This window comes from Serinus canaria, chromosome 2, assembly GCF_022539315.1.
Source record: "Serinus canaria isolate serCan28SL12 chromosome 2, serCan2020, whole genome shotgun sequence".
Classification (NCBI taxonomy): domain Eukaryota; kingdom Metazoa; phylum Chordata; class Aves; order Passeriformes; family Fringillidae; genus Serinus; species Serinus canaria.
In genome coordinates this window covers 85,122,369-85,144,762 of record NC_066315.1, presented here as the reverse complement: position 1 = coordinate 85,144,762, position 22,394 = coordinate 85,122,369, and the positions used below count along the sequence as shown (strand labels likewise).

Genomic DNA, 22,394 nt, shown 5'->3' with positions numbered 1-22,394 from the left:
ATTTTATATCATCTTCCACAGCGAGATCTTCAAATGCTAACAAAACTTAACCTTCCTTTCAGTAAGTATAACAAGTGAAACAACATAGCCCTGGTCTAAAGTACAATACTTATATACCTGGACTTGCAGCAAGTTCTCAAAAAGCTGGCAAGTGGCATTTGCTTGAAGCATCTTTGATCATCAGTTTGCACATTCTGAGTATGCCATTTTCAAACATAATCAGTCCGACAATGTTCACACATGCATCTCCTGACCCTGCATTTCAATCATATGCCCACCTTTTTCTTTTTTAAGCTAATATGAAATAAACTATCATAAGGCATCCAAAGCTTACATGTAATGCTTAATTTTGAAGAGAAGAGAAGCTTACTTCCTAGCATGATTCCCTGTTTTATGAACTAACACCCTTCTTCCCTTTAATTACACTACATGTGCAGGTCATGCATCTTGCAACACCTCAGAGAGGATGGAACTACATTTAGCCTAATTCCACTTCAGCAAAATCAGCAACCCTCAGGGTTCCTTACAAACAAAGCTAGATCAGAAGTTGGGCTGAAAACAACATCACATGGAAATACCAACATTTCCTATCCAAACCCACAGCTTTTAAGTAACAGCTTCTAATTTTGCTTCCATAGTTTATGCCCTTAATTCAGTTTTACTCTTCTACAGGGTAAAGCTGAAAACATGAGAGTGTGCTGGACTGTTTCAAGAGAACTAATGTGAATCCAATTCACTTGTTTGGTTTATATCTTATGTATAGAGCAGGTTTACATGGAGGCAGGAAACAAATAATTCTGTTCTTTTCCAAGTGTAATGCTAATTTATTTGAAGATATTTCATATGAACCTTTTCCCCCTCTAATTAAGGGCTTGAACATGCTGTACTCCAGTCTACAGCAAAATTAGTTAAAAGTCTGAATACAGACCATATGAGGAAGAACTGCCTTGTCTGTCAATAAAAATATCTATAATGTATGTGGGAAATGCAAATAGCCAAAAAGGGAAACTATATGAAAACTATCAACAGCTATTGGTGTGCTATCAATAGCACTGATCTCATTAAAACAGATACAACTGTTATTACCTTTTTTTTTCCAAAGGAGTCCATTATGAGCAGCTATAAAGTGTTTAAATTTTTGTACTGATTTTTTTTTAATCTTCAAGATGATATGTTTAGATTGCAGTAGAAAAATCCACTTACAAAAATTTCCTTATCAATAATATGATACTTTATAAGTACTTTAAGAAAAAAAAATCTGAAACAAGTCTAAACGGACTTCTGTTAGGCAGTGGGAAGCAAAGTATCAGACTAATTTCCCATTCTGGCTTTATGAAGAGATGGTTTCCTTTATAGTACCATTGAAGATGACTGAGGAAGTTTTGTTGTTGTTTATTTTGATTAGAAATAGGACTTGTTTTAAATCTCACTGTTCAGAGGAAAAAATAGATTCCATCTTCCTTGCAGATTTTTACGTATGGCAAAACCAAAAACAAACAAAAACAAACCCCCAAAAAATAGGAAAGTTGTAGGGCAAAAAAAATCAGAAAGAGGATATCGAAATTCAAACACATTTCACTCAATTTCTGCAACTCTTCACAGTGTGAGTTGAGACAGCTATGCTTTTACATTTTAAAACAATGCCTCCTGAAACAAGAAAAGCATCTCACTATCATGCCCCAGAGATGTCCCTTCAAATCTGGAACAAGGCCATCTAATGCAAGAATTTACCACTTCAATATGAAAATGCCACTGCTAATGGAGCCGTTACCTGTTCTAAAGCCTCTTGGCTCTTCTTGCTATAAACTCTATTTAAGTATTGTAACTTAAACCAAATATGCAGGGCAAATCTTGGAAATCTACCCTTGTCTCAAACAACTTCTGAGATCCTACAGGACTGCCCAGAGCTTTCTCAGTGAGATAGCAGAAGGTAAATCACAGGTTATGGGGAAGTACCATGGTTCCTGCCCACAAAAGAGGCTGACCAAACACGTGCACAAGAAGTACAACAAAAATCTAACATTTCAATTTATAGAGGTGTACATTTTTAAAGCAAAACCACAAGTTATTTATATGGATAGATTTTTCACAAAGTAATCTGATCTGGGAACCAGAGGATTTTACTTAGAGCATCTGTGTTCCACATTCTCAGGAAAGAAAATTTAAATAATCCTAAAAGCTGAAAAAGGTATTTTTATCACAGCCTTTGCAGCTATTTCACATTTCACTCAAAGAGAGCTGAACCAGATATCTCAAATCACATCTGGATGCAGGCCCCAGTAAGTACTGTGTGCACTGCTTTAACTAGAACTGAAATTATTCTATTAAAAAAAAGCCTAGCCCTTAAAAAACTCCCCCCGATTTCTGGCATTCCTTTTCAGGTTTTTTCAATTTGTGTGATGTCAGTTTACATCTAATAAGTATGTTGTTTATTATCTTCATTTAAGTCAGGGCTTTAACCAAGTTACAGCAAGAGTCATAGGAAGCGTATCACGATTACAAATCCATAATGCATGCAAGATCCCTGTGTAGCACCATTAAATCCATTAATCACAGTCTTTTTGGTCCCAATTATGCTAAGAAGATATTCGATAAAACAATTTCAACTCACCTCTCTCTCTCTCTCCTGTTACCATCAGCGCAAAGAAGGCAAAACCACAGCGCTTCCGACAAATTCTCAAGGCACCTCTTTTGTTCCCTTTAAATTAAATCCGAATTGGTTGCACGTTTTACTGAACTGCTAATGCTCTCCACATGTTCCCTCTCTCAGACTGAAAATGTTTTCTATTAGGAATGCCTAGCACTGAACATAAAACTGTAAAATGTCCTTCAAATAACCCAAAGTTCCTCTGTTTCTTTGGAATGTATCACTACTTGCACAAATGAACAGCTCACAGTCCTACAATTAAGCTTCCTTTAGTAAAGCTTTTAAGTAGAACTCCTTTTCTTACTTAGTGTGTTCAGAAACTCCCTTATCAAAAGCAAGCTGTTTATTTTAAAATCCATTAAGTTATTCCCTTTAAAAAAAAAGCACCAAGGTTTTCAAGCGTGAGCTAGAGGAACTTCACATTGTCCATGACCATGAAAAAGCTCCTCCAGCACTCAGCAAATGCAGAAATTCCAGAAAGATTTAATGGAGTAATGATATTTGCAGGGAGAAGCATCTCATGTGAGTCAGTACCAAGAACATGGATTGTAGGCTCAAGCTCAACTTTGCTCTAAGAGAATGAAATGCATCATGGTTTCACATGTTCTTTAACCATAACAACGCTGACTTTTCAATGCTTTAATGCTCTTACAAGGAAAAACCATGTTTTTTCCCCTTATCAGTCCATGTATCCCAACTTCTCTGCAACAAAGGGCCAGGTAAAATTACAGAATCAAGACGGGATTTTGTCTTAATGAAAGCACAGTGGTTCCACTTGGGAGGACATTATGCCTCCACGTGCTTTTGATGCAAGTCCTACCAGAAGGTTCAAAAGATGCAGAAATAGTTGTAGAATCTAATCATATCTGCTCTAACATGTGAAACAAGTCCACATAATGGATAACAGAAGGGAAAACTGTACATGGAAAAAAGGACTAGGTGCATAGTTCAGCTATTACAGGACAAATAAAAACAGCTGGCTTCTGCTAGCCCCCTGGTTACAACCAGCTTACAGCTTCCCTCAGGTATCCCAGAACAATACAGCTCAAGAAAATATTTATGGCTACATTTCATAAATTATATTAAGAGCAAGGGGATATCAAACAGATAATCCCAAGAGCTCTGTGGAAAGGCTGAGTTATTGGTGCTAACACTGCTGGTTAACACAGATGCCCTGATAGTAGGGGCTAAAAGACCCACTGTGCAGTGTGGCAGCACTGGTGTCCCAGAGTAGGGAACAATCCACTGTGGAGGTAACTCTGCATCTACTCACATGCAAGAGCCAATAGAACAAGATTTTAAAATGGTTATAACAACTTATACCAAAGCTGTATTATACATTTTGCAAGACTTTTGCAATAATATACTTGCACTCTGTTTAGGGCCCTCACTGGATCAAGCTATGAAATGCAATATACACAAATATCTATGCAAATTATTTTTAATCTACTGGCAGATAAAAGAAAACTTTGCACAAATATAGGAGAGAGATCTAACCATACAAAAAATGTAATTTTATAGAGCAAAAGCATTTGAATAACCAACTGGGGGTCCTGGGTGTGTGTTTCGGTTGGTTTTGTTTGTTTATTTGGCTTGGGGTTTTGGGGGATTTTTTAATAATAAACTGACACAAAAAGGTAGTAAAATTTAAAATACTCCTTGCAACATTTGCTAACCTTCCAAGCCACAGTACTCTAAGTAATCCCAGGTCAATACATTCACTCAAATCACATCAACTTTTGTTACTTGCATTCTTCTTGTATTACATTGTATTAACAACTGAAGCTTACACCAAACTTCTTTTGGCAGAATCGTTCTAAGTCACTGTCATGGATCCCTGCCCAAACATCATTCTCAGCACTGATTGCAACACTCCTGATTTAACATCACAGGAATAAGCAATAGAAGGAGGCTCTCTTGGACTAAGTACAGCATCCAGATATATGAGAGCAAATGGTGCCTTTTCTCTCAGAGATCACACCCGATTTTGAGAAAAAAGTCATGAAGCAATGAACAAACAAATGAAGCAGGAGCTGCAAACAGAGCTGATCCAACCAAGGACCCAATGGTTAAACTGAGTCCTTTTCCTCCTCAGTTGCAGGAAAAGTGGAGCTAAAAAGATCTTTAAAACTGTCACAATGTTGCTCTGACTACAGCCTTCCATTTAGTTTCAGGGGCTAAAACTTTTGACATTGTTGGTCTTCACCCTCTATAGTTACATTCTCATTTACATTAGACTTTATCGAGGCTTCAGCTGAGCCCTGTAATTGTTAAATATATACAAACTAAAATAATGTTAAGACACAACTAAATACAAAGTCACATGGCTGCCAAAAATACTAAAAAGACTTTTCCCACAAGGGTAGTAATTCATAATAAATGTGATTTGAATAAAAGGTCAAATTTGAAAGCTTGTGGGAAAAAAACCCTACAGTTGACACTATCTGATTTAAGGAGCACTCAGAGCCCAGAAGGCCAATCATGTTCTGGGCTGCATCAAAAGTATGGCCAGAAGGCTGAGTGAGGGGCTTCTGCCCCTCTGTTCTGTCCTTTTGAGACCCCAACTGGAGCTCTGCATGCAGCTCTGGGGTCCGCAACACAGGAAGGACATGGACCTGGCAGAACAGGTCTGAAGGGTACAAAGATGCTCCAGCCCTCTGGTCACTTCTCCTGTGAAGGCTGAGAGAACTGGGACTCTTCAGCCTGGAGAAGAAAAGGCTTCAAGGAGGCCTTATAGCAGCCTTGCAGTAATCAAAAGGGTCTTTTAAAAAAGAAGAGCAACTTTATATATGGGTGGCTAGTGGTAGGACAAAAGGCAGATTTTGAGACCGAGAGAGGGCAGATTTAAATTAGAAGTTAGGAAGAAATTCTTTACTGTGAGAGTGGTGAGAGACTGGAACAGGATGCCCACAGAAGCTGGAGATGCCCCATCACTAGAAGTGTTGGAGGCCAGCTTGGATGAGGCCCTGAGCAAACTGTTCTAGTGGATGGCATCACTGCCCATGGCAGGGGGTTAGAACTAAATGACTTTTAGTCATTAGATTAGAACTAAATTATTTTTAGGTTCCATCCTACCCTCTCTATTCTATGATTTTATATTACTCTACTAAGGTCTTTGGAGATCAACAAGTTCAAAAATACTTCTATAATTTTCAATTAGCTATATTCTCTGAACAGAACTGGTTTCAGCAATGTTCTTTTGATATAAAGAAACATTCTAAATACTGAAGTTTGTATTAAAACCACTTAAAAGTATTTGCTAATTAATTAGTATTAATTAATCCTGATAATTTAATCAGGATTAAGCCAAAATGAGAGAATAGAATAATACTTAAAAGTAAATTTATTCCTTCATGCTGAAAGTCCTTAGTATGTACATAAGAAAAGAACTCAAACTGAGAGTTAAAAAAAAAAAAAAAGAGAAAGCAATAATGCATTAAAATTAAGGTACTTAACAGGGACTTGTATTTAAAAGGGTAGAAAATACCACAACTTCTGCACTCAAGTTATTAAGTATTATTCCTTCCCTGCTCTGCTTGAAACCAAAAACCCTACCCCTACTTGACATGAGACTTGCTAAGTCATCCCAGGTCTCAAAAATGTCAGCAGTAGTAGATGTAGTCAATATATCCTCTAACATTGAAGCCCAATGAATTCTCCAGAGACTGAAGTCACTAACGATGGAAAACTTTATCTGGACATCTGAACATAAACACTTCTGTTATTTCCCACAATTTAGAAGTACAATGAGTTTGGAAGAAGGAAAAAAATAGTGATCCAGCTTTAAAATGGGAGATTTTATGGCAGGAGAGCTATTTCTTTACACCTATCAGGTCTTAAGAACAAAGTAAAACTCTGAATACAAAGATGACAGGAGGCTCTGCAGAAAGGTCACTACATAACAAACCACACCTTCTCAGAAAGCAGCCCTAGCTACCTGTTGGGGACTTTGCAGAGTCAGTAACATTGCTAACCACAATGCTTTCCATGGAGACTGTGAAGACTGAAAGAAAACATCCAAAGCATGACAGTTTTACTCCACGTAACACAATCTCAGATTCCTATAGCTTCTGGCTTCTACTCCAAATATGTAACATACCTTTTAACATCTAAACCTAATGCTTGCATTTCAAAAGAGATGTTAACAAGAAGCTGATGTGCACACATACACACCAACAGTACCCACTGTGCCAGTGAAATAGCCCTCTTATTCTGTGACAGGTTTGACTGCCAGGCACAGCTCTGCAAACCGTACTATGAAACACAGAATGTTCCCTGACTCTTTCACACTATCCCATACCAAAAAAATAAGACAAACTTGATATTAAAAGAAATGAAAAAGAAAATAAGAGAAAAGAAACTACATTACATCAAGCTAGGGGCTGAAACAAAAACTTACCCCAAAAATCTAAACTTCAGCAGGGGGGATGGAAATTGGAACCAGAACTTGCATTTGGCTTTTCTGACTATAAAGAACCAAGCCAAAAGCCCATATCCAAGCACACCTCTTCTCTAGGAGTTTGAAATATGGACTCAAGTTTTGCAGCCTGGCTTCCTCTGTACTCACTGCTGAATGCATCACTGCCGCCAGAGAGCAACAGCACCTGACAAGGGATTACACTTTCATACAGGAACAATTAAGATACATGCACAGTAATATGGCTAATTGCCCACAGTAAGCTTAAATAAAAACAGATAACAACAATGCAACCACACGTCGACACTCAGAACCTTATGTGCTCCAATTCCTCGATGGCTGCACTCTGGAGAAAAAAAAAATTACATGAAAATTCTTTTTATAAAACCTCAATCCGGGAAACTTATCAAATCTTGTCTTGCTGTACTGGTCTGTTTTGCCAAATATATTTCCAGACCTAACAAGAACAATCTTCTCCAAGCTGTTCTTAATTTCACTCACATTTATAAAATCAGTTTTACTTTGCATCATCTCTGTTCCTTCTCTAACACTTAACACGTATGCTTGCTCTACTGTTCTTCCTCAAGTTAATGGCAGTAGAGGCAAAACTCTTCCTGCACAAGGCAGCCTAGAGATTGTTCTCAATGAGAGGTATTTGTGGAATTCTGTAGGTTGCTTATACTCAGCTCAAATTCTCAGAAATGCCACTTCATAACATATCCTGGGGGCAGGGGAAAACGTTTAGCCGTATTCAAAGCCTGAATCCTCCAAAAGTCACTGAGGAAATGACACAAAACTTTGACTTTCTCTTCTTCCTTTTAAGGAAGATACCTGTATTTCAAGGCTTCAGCTATGATATCTTGAAGCAAGACCAACAAGTTAAACATACTGTTTAACACACTGTTGAATCTACTATGGACAAGCTGAAAACGACTGTGGCACAGACACACAAGATTTTTAGTTTTTTGTTTTAAACCAGCTGCCCACAGAATCTGTCATACTGTCACCAGGACATGAGCACTAGCTTTGCCACTGACGTTCAAACATTCTGTCTGTAGAATGCTGGAGAACATATTAATGCCATCCCAGACCACCAGCCTTCTTCCATGGAACCTTAAAGCTCTTTTGACATGCACATTTTTATGACTTTCATTAGACTTTTCCTTGTGACAGCATTGTTTTAACCAGGGTTTTTAAGACACTGTCACTGTGATAATGACAAATATGCAGCCAAGGTCTGCAAAATGTGAAGTAGTAAACATTATATGCTATTAAAATATAGCAGATAGTTGTCAGCCAACAATTCTTCAGATCCCATTCCCAATCCAGAACACAGTCGTTTTCAGGTGCACACAAAGGCTGTGACCAGACAGATAATTGAAGATTCTTCGAAGACACCCAACCATCTGACATCACTGTCAAATGCTATACTTCCCTGTGATATTTAACATGCTTTAAGGGTAGTGTGGTTAATACAACCTAATTTCAGCATGCAACAAACAAAATGATAAAATCAATTTATTGACTATTACTGTAAGTTCGGAACACAGCCAAGTCTGATTCATACTCCCCAGATTTGCCTCCTGGAAATCAATTCTGGTTTTTTTTCTCTTTCAGACATGCGGAACTTAACTTACCAATGCAGGCATGGACTCTCACTGAGAGCTGGGTCCTCAGAATTATGCTGTGCTTCTTGCCCCTCCTATAAAGAGAAGAAAAGTACATAAAGGTATAGTGAGGAAGAAGAGGAACTGGAAGTAAACAAGTCAAGTTGAGCCTAGGAAAAAAAGGGTGGGAAGGAAGGCAAGACACTAGAAATTTTGTCTTTGTTTCTCATAATCCACTTCCATTTTAATTTGCAATTAATCAATTTTCCTCATCAAGACTGTTTTGACTATGATAGCAATGGTTAGGTGATCTCTCCATCTTTTATCTCAAACAAGTTTTCTTACCCTATTTTCCCTCCCTTTTGCTGACGACAGGGACCAAGAGAGCAGCTGGGTAGGCATCTGGACACTCGCCAAGGACAGCCCACCACAATGAAAACTGTATTAGCGAAGAATGGAGTGATGACTGCACATTTTAGTTTTCACAGAAATACTTTAATGCTAGGTATAATTAAGCATTAAAAGAAAATCCAAGGTTAAACAAGTCATTGACACTTTCACAGATCTGCCTGCCTAAGTAGCCTAATGGGTTTTTAAAGCACAAAAGTAGCTATGTTTTTCATGCAAAGAGGCAAAACTGATGTCCTTTTCCACTCTGACTCTCAGTTCCATATTGGGCTTAAATGGAATGACTATTTTAATTAGCTGCTAAATACCTCATTTGGTTTTCAGTCAAATTACCTTTAGCTGCATTTCTTCAACCTTGACAAGAGCACAGTTCTTGATTTCCAGGTGCAATACCTGCACACTGGCATGAGGGCACTGACAACACCTTGTCTCTGCACCCAAACCTGCTCACCTGATCGAAGGCGGCAGGGTAAGAAAAGCCAAATGTCTTTTATGCTTGTACAGCAGTGTATTCTCCCTCTTTTTTCTGAAACTAAAAAGGCAAGTGGCTCTAGGTAGCCCAGATGACCTCCAGAGGTCCCTTCTTACTCAGCCATTCTGTGATTCAGTGAATTTATTGTGGGAAAACACTCATGAGGGCACACTGATTGTAGAACACAACTGGATGCAGCTTAGTTTGTGTCATAGAAACCATAGACCCACTTCTACATACAAGTTAGAGCACAAACCAGCACAACCTTTCTCAGTTACATATTTTGCAACTTTGCTGAGAGGCTTCAGGCCCAAACCCTTTACACAGACACCCAAAAGAATCTTATGCTGGCTGTAACTTAAAATAGTTTTTTAGTAACAACAGAAGTTCCTCCCTACCTTATTGTTTTCCTGTCCACAGTTATTTTGCAAGACAAAAATATTTCGCATTATTTTCATGAAAAAACTAAGCAAAATGTTTTATACTACTTCTCAGAAGGATCTCCAGGGGAAGCAAGGAAGGGAAGTAGTGACAGGTATTTTCAGAAAAATATTGCCCTTAGGAAAATATAACAGAAAAAAAAGAAAAGTAAGGACGTGAAAAAAAGTGGCTAATGTTGAGCTGTGTGCCTGCTAATAGAGGACTTAGTTTGAGTAATCTACTTCTGCATAGATTAAATAAAAAAAGTTAAACAGAGGGCTTTAAAAAAAAACTTTTAATCAAAATTACTCTTTAAAGGATCCACTTGGACATCCTGAGTGGGCAAAGCGTCACCCTTCTCTTAATAACTTGAAGTGCCAAGCAGCACATGCTATTGCCCCCACAAAAGCAGGCTGTAGTTTGCACTGTGAAACTCCCTAGAGCAGTTCCAGGTTTAGGACTGACTCTCTGTTGACCTAAACACCTCCTGTTGTTTTGGCAGGACACAGTCTTTGCCTGCACTCATATTCTGCAGATTTTTAATGGCTGCCCCTCCCCACAGAAGTGCCAGGATTCCTCTGGAATATTGAATTTGCCAAGTTAGTGAAGAATTTCTGACCAAACCTCTTGCCCTTCACAACATCTGATTCTGTACAGAAACTGCTTCTCTTGATCTCCCTTCCTTCATGGACTTGATACACCTGACATAAACAAATGCTCTGAGATAAAATCAGAAAATGAAAGAATTGAGTCAAGATTGTTTATTTCAGAATTGTAAAAGGATAGCCCAGAATTAGCAAAGAAAAAGGAAGACTATATAATCAGACATATTATTCTTCTGATCCTGAAAAACTGATCAACTAAAAGACTCTGCTATTTTAACAAGAAATGGACATTTCTATCTTGGCACTCTCTAGTGTTTTAGCAGTCTACAGGGTACAATGACTTCACCAGCAGTCTGCTGAAATTTACAGGTCTGTGGTGATTTGCTGAAAGAACAGACAGCAGGTGCCCAGCCATCAGAGAGCGACTAAACACAAGGACCTGAGAAATCAGCACCATTTTAAGGCCTGTAGAGATTCAGGCCCATTACAATTTAATAGAGCTTTCTCTTCTTTTCTAAAAATCCAATGCACAATGTTTCCTTGTAAAAACAAGGCAGGTTTTTTTGGTAGTTCTCCAGGCTTCAACAGTGATGCTACTTGCTCCTCGACCTGACCTCCTTACAAAGATCCCTGAAAACTTAAAGCAAAACCTAGAACAAGCTCTCTTCTACAGGCTCTGTTCTACACTATCATTGCAACTGTAATACCTCCCAGGACAGAAAACTCTCATACACACAAACATTAATTTTTATCTCCCACTGGTTGTATTGGAAATTTTTCCAGCCTACCAAAATCAATATGATTCAAGCCCCAGAAACTACAAAGATGAAGACTCACTTATGATGCTGCATTTCCCCCACTTCCCCCCAGGCCACACCATGATCATCACCACAGAGGCATTTTATGTGGTTTAGGCATACTAGATTCACCACACTGCAGCTAATTATAAGGCCAGTCACATATAAAATATTAAAAATTATGCAATTTCCCGATGAATACTTTTGACTATCATACAATATGAATAACGCTTTTGTAAAATGAAGATCACCTCTGAAAATTACTGCATCCGTGATTCTACACATACCAGTTTTCAGGAAAGCATATTACAATAATAAATTCAAAAAAAAGAGTAATTTAAGATCCATCCATGATTTCACTGACTCATGAACTACTGGCCAAATAGTATTAAAAAAAACTGCCTGTAGGCAAGCTTGCCATGATATCAGGACAGGGAAGGGGGGACCACGGGACAGACAGGCCATTTGCGTTAAAAACAAAGTAGGTTCACAAATACACAGAAGAAAAGACTATTTCCAACAAACAAGATTCATTTATTACAAACAAAATCTAGACATGTAACAAAGTTTGTAATCTACTCCTAACTAAGGCATATAGTTTTATTGATATGACTTTTTTTTTTATATGTTTCAGTGAGTGCAGCTGGCTACTGCTTATTGAAAAAAGATCCAGTAAGTATTTAACAGAGTTAATAGCTGAAATTTAGCAGTAGAAGAGTAGCTAAATTTCACATATTGTCCTGAAATAGCATTCTGTTGATCTGTGTTGAGATCAGAATCATTATTGCTATAAGATTAACTTCTAGTCTTTGGAGTTACCAAGACACAAAACTTTTTCTATATTCAATTTCTCTAATAAAGTAAAGTAAATAAGCACATGCCAACAGCTCACTGAGTGCCTGTCTTATGGAATATAAATACTTTTTTTTGTCATTGTTTATGTACCACATTACAAATAGTTTCCCTCAATTATACATTTTCAAGTCTTGATTTAAATGACATTTTGAAAATAGTACCTCAATTGACTGTCTTAAACAGTTACTTGTTTTGAGGCAAAGCCTTTGTCTGAGCTAAGCAATCCCTTGACCAGAGGAAAAATACCAAGAATGTTGTTAGGGGTAAGAGGGGAAAAAGCATTAACAAACAAAATAATAATCATTTAACACCAAAACCACACATCAAAAGAAACCAACGCACAGTCTCTTCTTAATGATTCAAGGAAACTTTGAAAGGAAATTTTTAAGAGAGTTTATTTTATTAAGACGTGACATCCTTCTTCTCAGACCTACAACCTAAGACCTGCTGGTATCAAAAATGGGCCTCAACTGTGCTGTTAGCCCAGTGCAGGGGTAAGGGTAAGGTCCATCTTCTGGACCCGCATTCTTACAATCCCTTTACTGCTATTGTCTGTTTGAATTCTAGTATTCATTTTCCACCACATCTAGGCTATATTTCCACAATCCTGGCTGGGATATGAAGGAAAGGATATTCTTTAGTTTAAACAGTCACACTTCTATGTGTACATACAAACTAATTTGTAGGTTTCAAAGGTTTTGCATAATTGTACTTTCTAGCACAGCAAATGATTTTTCTCTGTGAGTTATCCTCAAGAATTATCTCTGTCTACTGATAACACTAATCTTAATGGATGAAATCCCTGCTTGGAACAGAGTACAATGAGAGTCATGGGAATATGCTACTTGAAAACTGCTCTGAGGGGAGGATATGGTTGCCTATTATAATATATTTATCTATTATAAAAAAGTCCCAAAAAACGAGAATCACCCGAACAAGATGCATCAGTCGTATTTGCTGTGTTACCGTATGAATGTGTGTAGCACTGCATTAAAATCCAAGTTTGTCTTTATGGGGTAATGTCGCTCTTGCGCCGAGATTGAGGCAGGAACAGACGAGAGGCAGGATCATAGAAAAGGCAAAGAAGGCTATATTCAAAAGAACCACACGGTTTTTATAGAGTGGTACGATAGGTTCTGTTCTACTGGCTAACTAACAGAAACATCTTCCTCACACACTGTCCTTCAGAAGAACAGAAAAATAAAGTAGAAAAACACCACCTGCAAATTGTTGTTACTCAACAAGTTATCACATCTTTCCAACTCCCTAAAACTTCTCACAAGCCGCTGTAAGAAACGCGTACTGTTTCTCTCTCTCTGTCCCATGGCATCCACAGGGTAATGTTCTTTTATATACTTTAATATTTCTGAAATAGAAGAGTGTACGGATCCTGGATAAGAGCAGAGCTTAGACACTCTCTTACCTACATTAACTGAAAAGATCCCAATTGTTGGTTTCTAACAGCATTTGGACTCAGCTTCTGCTTATGATGGCCTTTTCACGATTTAGATGTCTGCAACAGATTTTATTTTTTGAGAAAATGCAATGAAGAATTGTAAGTTTACTTGCCCATGTGACTATAGAGTGTTATTAAAACCACTGCAATTTGTCAGTTGCTGTGCTATACAATTGTAGCTTTTTCCATGGTTATCAAGTATTGTGTAGAAAGCAGAACAGGAGGAGCCCAGAAGGACATACCATGGCCTTTTGTAGAATTAACACCTTTAAGCTAAAGAATTTTCTTTATTGAGTTATTAAGGAATCATTAAGAAAGTCAGAAAAGTGATTTTCTAATTCGGGTTTAAATGATATAATAATGTGTTTTCAGAATCAGGGAATTGTTTGAAGCCAAATTTATTGAATTGAAATATCTAGCCCTTTGGAAGAATATTAGGAATTCTGAATAGTTGCTTCCTGAAAGAAAGAAAACATTGAAATAGAAATGTGTATGTTAATGTGATGCATTCTCCTATTTTACAATGATGAGCTTTGTCAAGAAAATGATTGTGGTCGGTCTTACTAATAATGTTAATGAATCTCAATTAGATATTTACATAAAAGTCCCATTTTTGATACCAGCAGGTCTTAGGTTGTAGGTCTGAGAAGAAGGATGTCACGTCTTAATAAAATAAACTCTCTTAAAAATTTCCTTTCAAAGTTTCCTTGAATCATTAAGAAGAGACTGTGCGTTGGTTTCTTTTGATGTGTGGTTTTGGTGTTAAATGATTATTATTTTGTTTGTTAATGCTTTTTCCCCTCTTACCCCTAACAACATTCTTGGTATTTTTCCTCTGGTCAAGGGATTGCTTAGCTCAGACAAAGGCTTTGCCTCAAAACAAGTAACTGTTTAAGACAGTCAATTGAGGTACTATTTTCAAAATGTCATTTAAATCAAGACTTGAAAATGTATAATTGAGGGAAACTATTTGTAATGTGGTACATAAACAATGACAAAAAAAAGTATTTATATTCCATAAGACAGGCACTCAGTGAGCTGTTGGCATGTGCTTATTTACTTTAATTTATTAGAGAAATTGAATATAGAAAAAGTTTTGTGTCTTGGTAACTCCAAAGACTAGAAGTTAATCTTATAGCAATAATGATTCTGATCTCAACACAGATCAACAGAATGCTATTTCAGGACAATATGTGAAATTTAGCTACTCTTCTACTGCTAAATTTCAGCTATTAACTCTGTTAAATACTTACTGGATCTTTTTTCAATAAGCAGTAGCCAGCTGCACTCACTGAAACATATAAAAAAAAAAAGTCATATCAATAAAACTATATGCCTTAGTTAGGAGTAGATTACAAACTTTGTTACATGTCTAGATTTTGTTTGTAATAAATGAATCTTGTTTTTTGAAGTGTCAGAAACTTTTTTCCATCTCTTGAATCTGCAGTTGACTGGAGAAGCCTTTCCTCACCCTACTTTAGAGAAAGAGCAAGTGGTTCCCAGCTGCAGCCTGCTTTTAACTTGTGAACTAAACAAAATCTACAGGTCTGCGCTGCTAAGTGTCACCAAATCAAGGAATATCAAGGAAAATAAAATCATATACTGGCAAACAGTATAGGTACCTTGTATTTTCATTACTTATTTGTTATTAGATGGGAAGGTTTGCTGCTCCCCTAGCCTCCAGCTCTCCCCATATTTAGCTTTTCACACTGCTATGAAGTGCACTATCAGTCAATCACTCACAGAAGGGCTAACTCTGAACCAGAGGGAATCAGATAAGCCAGGCACACATTTACCTGACACCAAGGCTCTCTTGAAATAACCAGATGATTTTTTCATTATCCTTCAGAGCCACTACCAAAGCAAACACAATGTGTTACTGAACCCAGCTAAACTAACACCATGAGCTGCTGCCTGTTTATCCCAAAGAATGCAGAGGTTGGACGAAAACTAACTTCAACCTGATAACACTGAAACTATTTCCAGACTTGGACAGCATTTAACATCAGGCTAACCTGACAACTTACCCTATAACAATTCTGCAGCTAATTCTGCCTGATGTAACAATCTAACCATTATGAAAACCAATCTAGCACAGATGCTGCCTTCAAAATACACATGCACAACACATGCTTCACATTTTGTTACAGCTTCTCATAGCACTCAGGTTTCTTCGTGGGCCATTAACCATCTCCAATAATCACATCCATGTTTTCCAACAGAAGTAGCTTAATGAGAACAGCATCCAGCAACTCCTGAGCTCAACAAAGAATCACTGACTCCCACAAAAGAAACCTAGACTACAGTATGCCACCAGAAGCAAACACATGGCAACAGACATGCTCTAGAGTGCATTAGTTTTGCAAAGGCATCTGCTTTTTCCCATCCATTTCCATCTTCACTTGCACACTCATTTTAGGGAGTGGAAAATGCTTTTGCAATGGGGTATTGCCTCACAGTTGCTACCACAGTTTAAGGTACTCCACAGCAGCAATGGAAAACAAACTGTTCCTTGTTGAATGCATAAAGGATGAAATTTTTGCCAGAGTTCAAGTACTTGAGTCTATCAGGTTTTCCCTGAAAAAGATCTCCAAGCCAGTACACACACACAATAAGGAAAGTGTTTTTTAACCTGCTAATAATCAGACAGCATAAACCCTGGGCTTTGATTTCAAAGCTGTTAAGATACAGCTTGACTGCCATTTCACTATGATATGCTTCTCCAGTCAACTGCAGATTCAAGAGATGGAAAAAAAAATTCTGACACTTCAAAAAAAAAAGTTGCATAAAAGCCAAGTCTTTTTAAAGTGAGAAAGTGCACATGTGCACAAAGAGTGGAATTAAGAATCTCCTCAAAACTCATCCAAAAATCTTATCCAAACAAGTAACCTTTTTGAAGTTCTTAGGTAATTATTAGCCAAAGATCCAACTGTTATGTTCAAGGTCATGTTATTGCTATTGAATGATGGAAGAAGAGGAGCTCAGGAAATAATACCAATAATTAAAAAGAAGTCTTTTACATGCTAATACCCTTCATGCTAATACCCTGTCATCCGACAGCACTAGCAACCTCTTCTGGTACATGACAGGCTGTATGAGGCAAACACACACAGTCATCCTACAGAAAGTCAGTGGGCTTTTCTCTCTTACCTTATTTTTTCCATCTAAAAAATTAGTGTGAAGTCAAAATGTGTCTGCATCCTGTTCGTTAATACACACACAAGTCATCTAATTGTTTTGCAGAGTGGTTTTATCAGAGCATTCCTGGATCGTGACAAATTTACTGAAGTAACAATCATTTTACAAGAGTGGACAAAAATAAGTAAACAGACAGCTACCATTCCTGTCTGTTCAGTCTGCATTTAAAATGCAAAAAACAAAAATCAAAACATAAAAATAATTACAACTTTACTAATCCAAGTAGAAATAATGCCAGAATATTCCCTGAGCAAAAACTGGGATGGCAAAATCTGGCCAATTATTAGAGCAAGAAACAGTATACAAAAGATCAAAGCATGCTCAGATTTGTATGTTTTTTCCCCTGCAGAGTACACTAATACTGCCTTCTGTGTTGGTCAACATGATTTTAACAAATAACTGCCTCATTCCCACTAAAACCTGTAAACCACTACCATCTGAATTCCAGTGAGTGGAAGAGCATCCTGGCTGACACATCACTGTCTGTACAACTGTGCGCATAAGGACTACCTACAGCTGTCACTATGAGGTGCTGGGTTTTTACGTCCCCCTAACTCTTCACAAGTATATTTACTAGGCAGGCTTGCCATTTTTCTTTTTATTTTTCCTTCTCATTTCCCCCTATTTTTAAATGGAAATAAAATGGGATAGAAGGAGAAGGGGGAAGAAAATGAGAAACTCAAAAGTGTGGAGTGAAACAATCAAGGAATTCACCAAGTATGCATTATAATCCATGTGAATACCACCAAATTGTTTCTTACTAGTGTCAGTAAAAGGTGCAGTCTTCTGCATACCTCACAAGGTAACGATTTTTGTCAAAGACAATGAATCACTTTTACACTCTCTAAAAGGCAATAGGTTAGAAATGGGGGAAACATTTGTTCCATTTGTCCTTTTTAGTAGTTCATGTGCAAGCAAACTTCAGAAGCTGGAAAGTGAGAATTCCCTCCCCACTTCCTCCCCGTACTTTCTGATCATCATGTTGGCTCTTTCTCAGTTGTTAATGGCTCAATTTCTACACATTACAACAAAAACTTTCCAACAACCCCTCAAATATTTGAGGGCTGACTGCTGCCTTCATAGTCAGAAAATAACCATTTTTCAAGAGCTGTCATTCATGAAAAAACTTATGTCCCTTCCCAACCCAAAAGTTCAACTCATGTAGTTGTTTTGAGTGGGATATTTATCCTGTCATCTTGTGAAAGTCTGATAGCATTTTCAATTAAATCTCCATCTTATATTTTTGTATTAAGAAAACACAAACTTCATGAGTTGGAAAAGGGTGAAGAGAATTGCATTAGAAGAGCTATTTTAACAATAATATTGTTTCTGGATAAAACACAAAACCAAAAGCATTGTTTCCACATTTTCTGTCAACCTCGCATCATGTTCTTCTTCAGAGATGACATGTCACTTGGCCAATGCTTTCCAGTTCTTAGGTTATGTATTTCCCACTGCTGTCGATACTGTCAAACTCTGGCTGCACACTCCTCCTAGGAATCTTTACACCAGGTAATTTCTGGTCATATGGTTTTGCTATCACCTGTACTTGAAGTTCAAGTTACATGAGGATTTTAGTTTGAAACCTCTTCAAACTTGGAGAAACAGATGCCTTTGAAATATTTGGATTTTGGGGAAAAAAATGTTAGAAGAACTGGAAACCTACAGAACAAGGGCAAGGAGGTAAGTAAAATAAATTAACCTCCAACAGCTGAGTCACTTGATGTTTCCACATCTTCAGGCAGAGTCCTTCCAGTGCTCCCAGCCACACAATGGGACCCACAAGACTGCAAGTGGTCTGGGCGCATTAGGAAGAGAATTGCAGCAGGTCAAGGGAGGTGATTCTGCACTTCAACTCAGTCCTAGTGAGGCCACGTCTGGAGTGCTGTGTCCAGTTCTGGGCTGCTCAGGACAAGAGAGACACCGAGCTCCTGGAGCACACAGAACAGAGGGCTACAAAGATCATTAAGGTACTGAAGCATCTCATGGGGAAAGGCTGAGAGTGATGGGCCTATTCAGCATCTAGAGGAGACAACCAAGAGGATCTCATCAGTGTCTGTCAGTACCTGAAGGAAAGGTGTCAAGAGAGTGGATCCAGGCTCTGCTCAGTGGTGCCAAGCAATAGGACAAGAGGCAATGGGCAGAAACTGATGCACAGGAAATTCCACCTGGACATAAGAAAGAACTTTACTGTGCAGGTCACTGAGTACTGGAACAGGTTGCTCCAGTACTGGAGAGGTTGTGGAATCTCCTTCCTTGAAGATATTCACGAACCAGATGGACACAATCCTGTGCAATGGGCTCTCGGATGACCCTGCTTGAGCTGGGAGTCTGGACCAGAAGTCCCACTGTGGTCCCTTCCAACCTGACCCACTTGGTGATTTTGTGACCAATTTCTAATGAAGTTCCATAGTTTCAGAGCAAAACCAAACAGCACCTGACTAATATATTTTTTCTTACAAAGGCCCCAATACCTGACATTAATCTGACTTACAGTTTCAAAAGAGGCACCTAATTTTTTTATAATTAAAAAAAAGGGAGAAATTTACTCAATTTGTAAAAAATAGCTTTAAGAACTTTTCATAAATATTTCCCTTTTACTAGAAATCATTCTCTTCTACCTTAAGGGAAAAACCCTAATCTTGTATGGTTTTCCAATTTAATAGATGATACTAAACAAAGTGAAGCAGATATTATCCACAGCAGCACAACACGTTTCAAAGTAATGTCCTACTCACTTAATTGGTCATTTACGCTTTATTAAAATGTGACCATTTAACCAGACTCAGCAAGAACTATTTCAAAGCTGTCCTACCTTGCAGTAGAACATACATACGATTATGTAAGTACATAAAAATAAAGTCTCTTTTGCACTGATCAACATACTACTTTGTGTCTCTTTCTTCTTTTGGAAGTTTTCCATTAGCATCATATTTGACAAGAGCTTCTTCCTAACCTGCCATACAAATTTTTAAATATAAAACAGTGTTCTCAGGCCACTTATTTCTCCATATTAACTTCACTTTGGAAATGGGCTTTATACTTATTGCTGGGCCATCAATACTTTTTTTTTTTTTTTGCTAGTGAGCAGAATTACTGAGCAGTAAATGTGAAAAAAACCTACTGTTTTGCTGCTCTGCTGTGGTCTTAACCCTGGCAGTATTCACTAATTTTCATGGCTTCATTACCAGAGATCCCAGGCTAGTCACAGATTTGCAGCGGTTTAAGCTGTTAGCTCACAACTGGAGGTTAAATTGGAGACACTTATTTTTATCAGAAGCAGATTACCACCTTAGTTTAGTCAGGGGTAAACCAAATAAACACACACCACACACCAAGCACACAGACAAATGGATTCCCATGGGAGAAAAGCAAGCATGAGCTTGCTTACACAAACCTTTGCATTTACCACCGGGTAGGAGCACATAGAGGAACAGTTGCCATGGGATAGGAAGTGTAGCTAATTCACAGCTTTTATTAATTACCCAGCACAAATTCCCTTGGCTACCCACACACTCTGGGCAATACTACACTGGTTTGCCCCGGCAATGAGTGCCCGCAGTGCTGGTACTGTTCCAGGTCTGGATTCCAAATCAGTGGTTCTACTCACAACAGGAGTTCAGAGCAGCCCTGCAGCACTTTCTGGCAGCCCTACCTGAAGCCCCACAGATGATCTGTTTATGGAGAGAGGAAGGGATTTCCTCCTCACAAGTTGAAGGGAAACACATTTCCAAGCCTCGAGAGCCACTCAACTTACAGCCTCGTCATCGAGGAGGAGGGCAGAGTGCAAACACAGCCATTAAGCAGCTTCAATGTTAATAAAATTAAATGGTTTTAAATAGAACATCTGGCATCAGCTGTTTCCATAAGCTGTTTTTATTTAAGTTTCCACCAAAAAATACTGGACTTCTCAGCTATTTTCACATGCAAATCTGAATGCCAAATTAGGCTGTATTTAAAAGAAGTTGTCCTAGCAAAAACTGTAAGAATTATTCACACGCTTTTTGGTTTGGCACTTTATTTGGTATGTAATGAGCTGTAATGGGAGAGAGCTAAGCACAACAGTATTTTTGCAATACAATTTTCAGTGGAAATTATTCTTCAATAAAAGCACTCTTATTGTATTCATTTGCCAGCAGTAATCACTAAATTCAAAACCAGCAAACCTTCAAATGTTTCCACAGGTACCTTGGTACAGATGTAGTTTTTTCCCTTTACAACTGAGTATACTCTGGGGCAAAGTGGGAGAGAAAGAGACACAGCTGCTCCAGTATTGAGAAACAAAAGCTGTGAAATAATGAGTCAAGCTCTTAAACACCCCAACATTTAAACACCCTCAAAAAAACCTCCAAGCCAAAATCACACAGAGAGTAGAGAGCACATGAAGGCTCCTTGTCCAAGCCAGGAGAGCCACTACTAGGGATGCTGGCTCCTTCACAGTCAGAAGGATGCAGTAGTTTCCAAGACTGGGGCACCTGGAGAAGAGCAAAACCAACTCTTCTTCCCTTTGAAGGACATGTTCAGCACATCAGTGAAAGTTAACACTATCCAGTACTGCAACTTTTTTTTTGTACGCTACTTGCCTGAAGGTTCTCCATCTAGACTGGAAAGAAGGTGTAAGGTGCACAGACTGCACCCCCATCTGACATCCCCAGACTTCTGCTACACACAGTAAGTTGCGATCCTTGTAATTTCTGTGCTTATTGTCACACTCCAGATCTCTCCTAGACAGCGCACACTGAAACAGGGCATCACAGGTTCTTTTCAAAAGCCTGCAAAGACTTTGTATTTCATGTCTTTTGGTGCGAGCAAAGTGGCTTGCAGTCTCTGACCTCAATATATGCAGAAGAGATTTACTTTTATACCATCAAGCTAGCTTTAAAGCTGAAACTATATAATAAAATAAGCCTTGGCCTGCAGTAAAATTTATTCAAGTTGTTATCATTTTGATAATACTGATTTCTATTAATAAATCAGTATTCATTTCTTAACTACAAAAGTAGTAGCATTTTACTATTAGTAGGAACCCTAATTTGTCAATCATTTCTTCACAAGACACTGTGTCAAGGAGATCCACTGACAAGAAATCTCATAACTGGTGAATAATTTTCATGGTGGAACTTTCAACTGTTAATTGCCTCCATCCTGCTTTCAGAGCACATCCCTCAAAGTCACATGTCTCTTTTGTCAGGCCTACAAAATATATGCACATTTGTGTAATTATTTTGATTACACACTCTGGAAGCAGGAATGCTCAGAGATGCCTTGCCAATTGTTCCAAACAGGGAAACCATATGGGACCAGTAATTTTATTTCATTTTGCTGTCAATGGTTATTGGAAGATAACTATGAAAATGAGATACTACAGTTCCACCTAAAAAATAATTTCCATATTTTACCTATTTTTTTTTTAATATAAGCAACAAAATTGTATCAGGATTAAGAAGCAAAAAAGCTGCAAAAAGTTTTGGAAATGCAGGTGGTAATAGTTATTGTCCCCAATCTTTGTGAG

The 22,394-nt window shown here is 38.0% G+C and overlaps 1 protein-coding gene across 6 annotated transcripts in view; it reads right to left on the bottom strand.

Moving 5' to 3' along the window:
• FHOD3 (formin homology 2 domain containing 3) overlaps nucleotides 1–22,394 on the bottom strand; it is a 377,077-nt gene that overhangs the window by 311,589 nt on the left and 43,094 nt on the right. For all 6 annotated transcript variants that reach the window (XM_050970942.1, XM_030230647.2, XM_050970943.1 and 3 more), the window contains exon 3: nucleotides 8,702–8,766. In XM_050970942.1, the coding sequence (XP_050826899.1) occupies nucleotides 8,702–8,766 (65 nt within the window). The remainder of the gene's footprint in view (nucleotides 1–8,701; nucleotides 8,767–22,394) is intronic.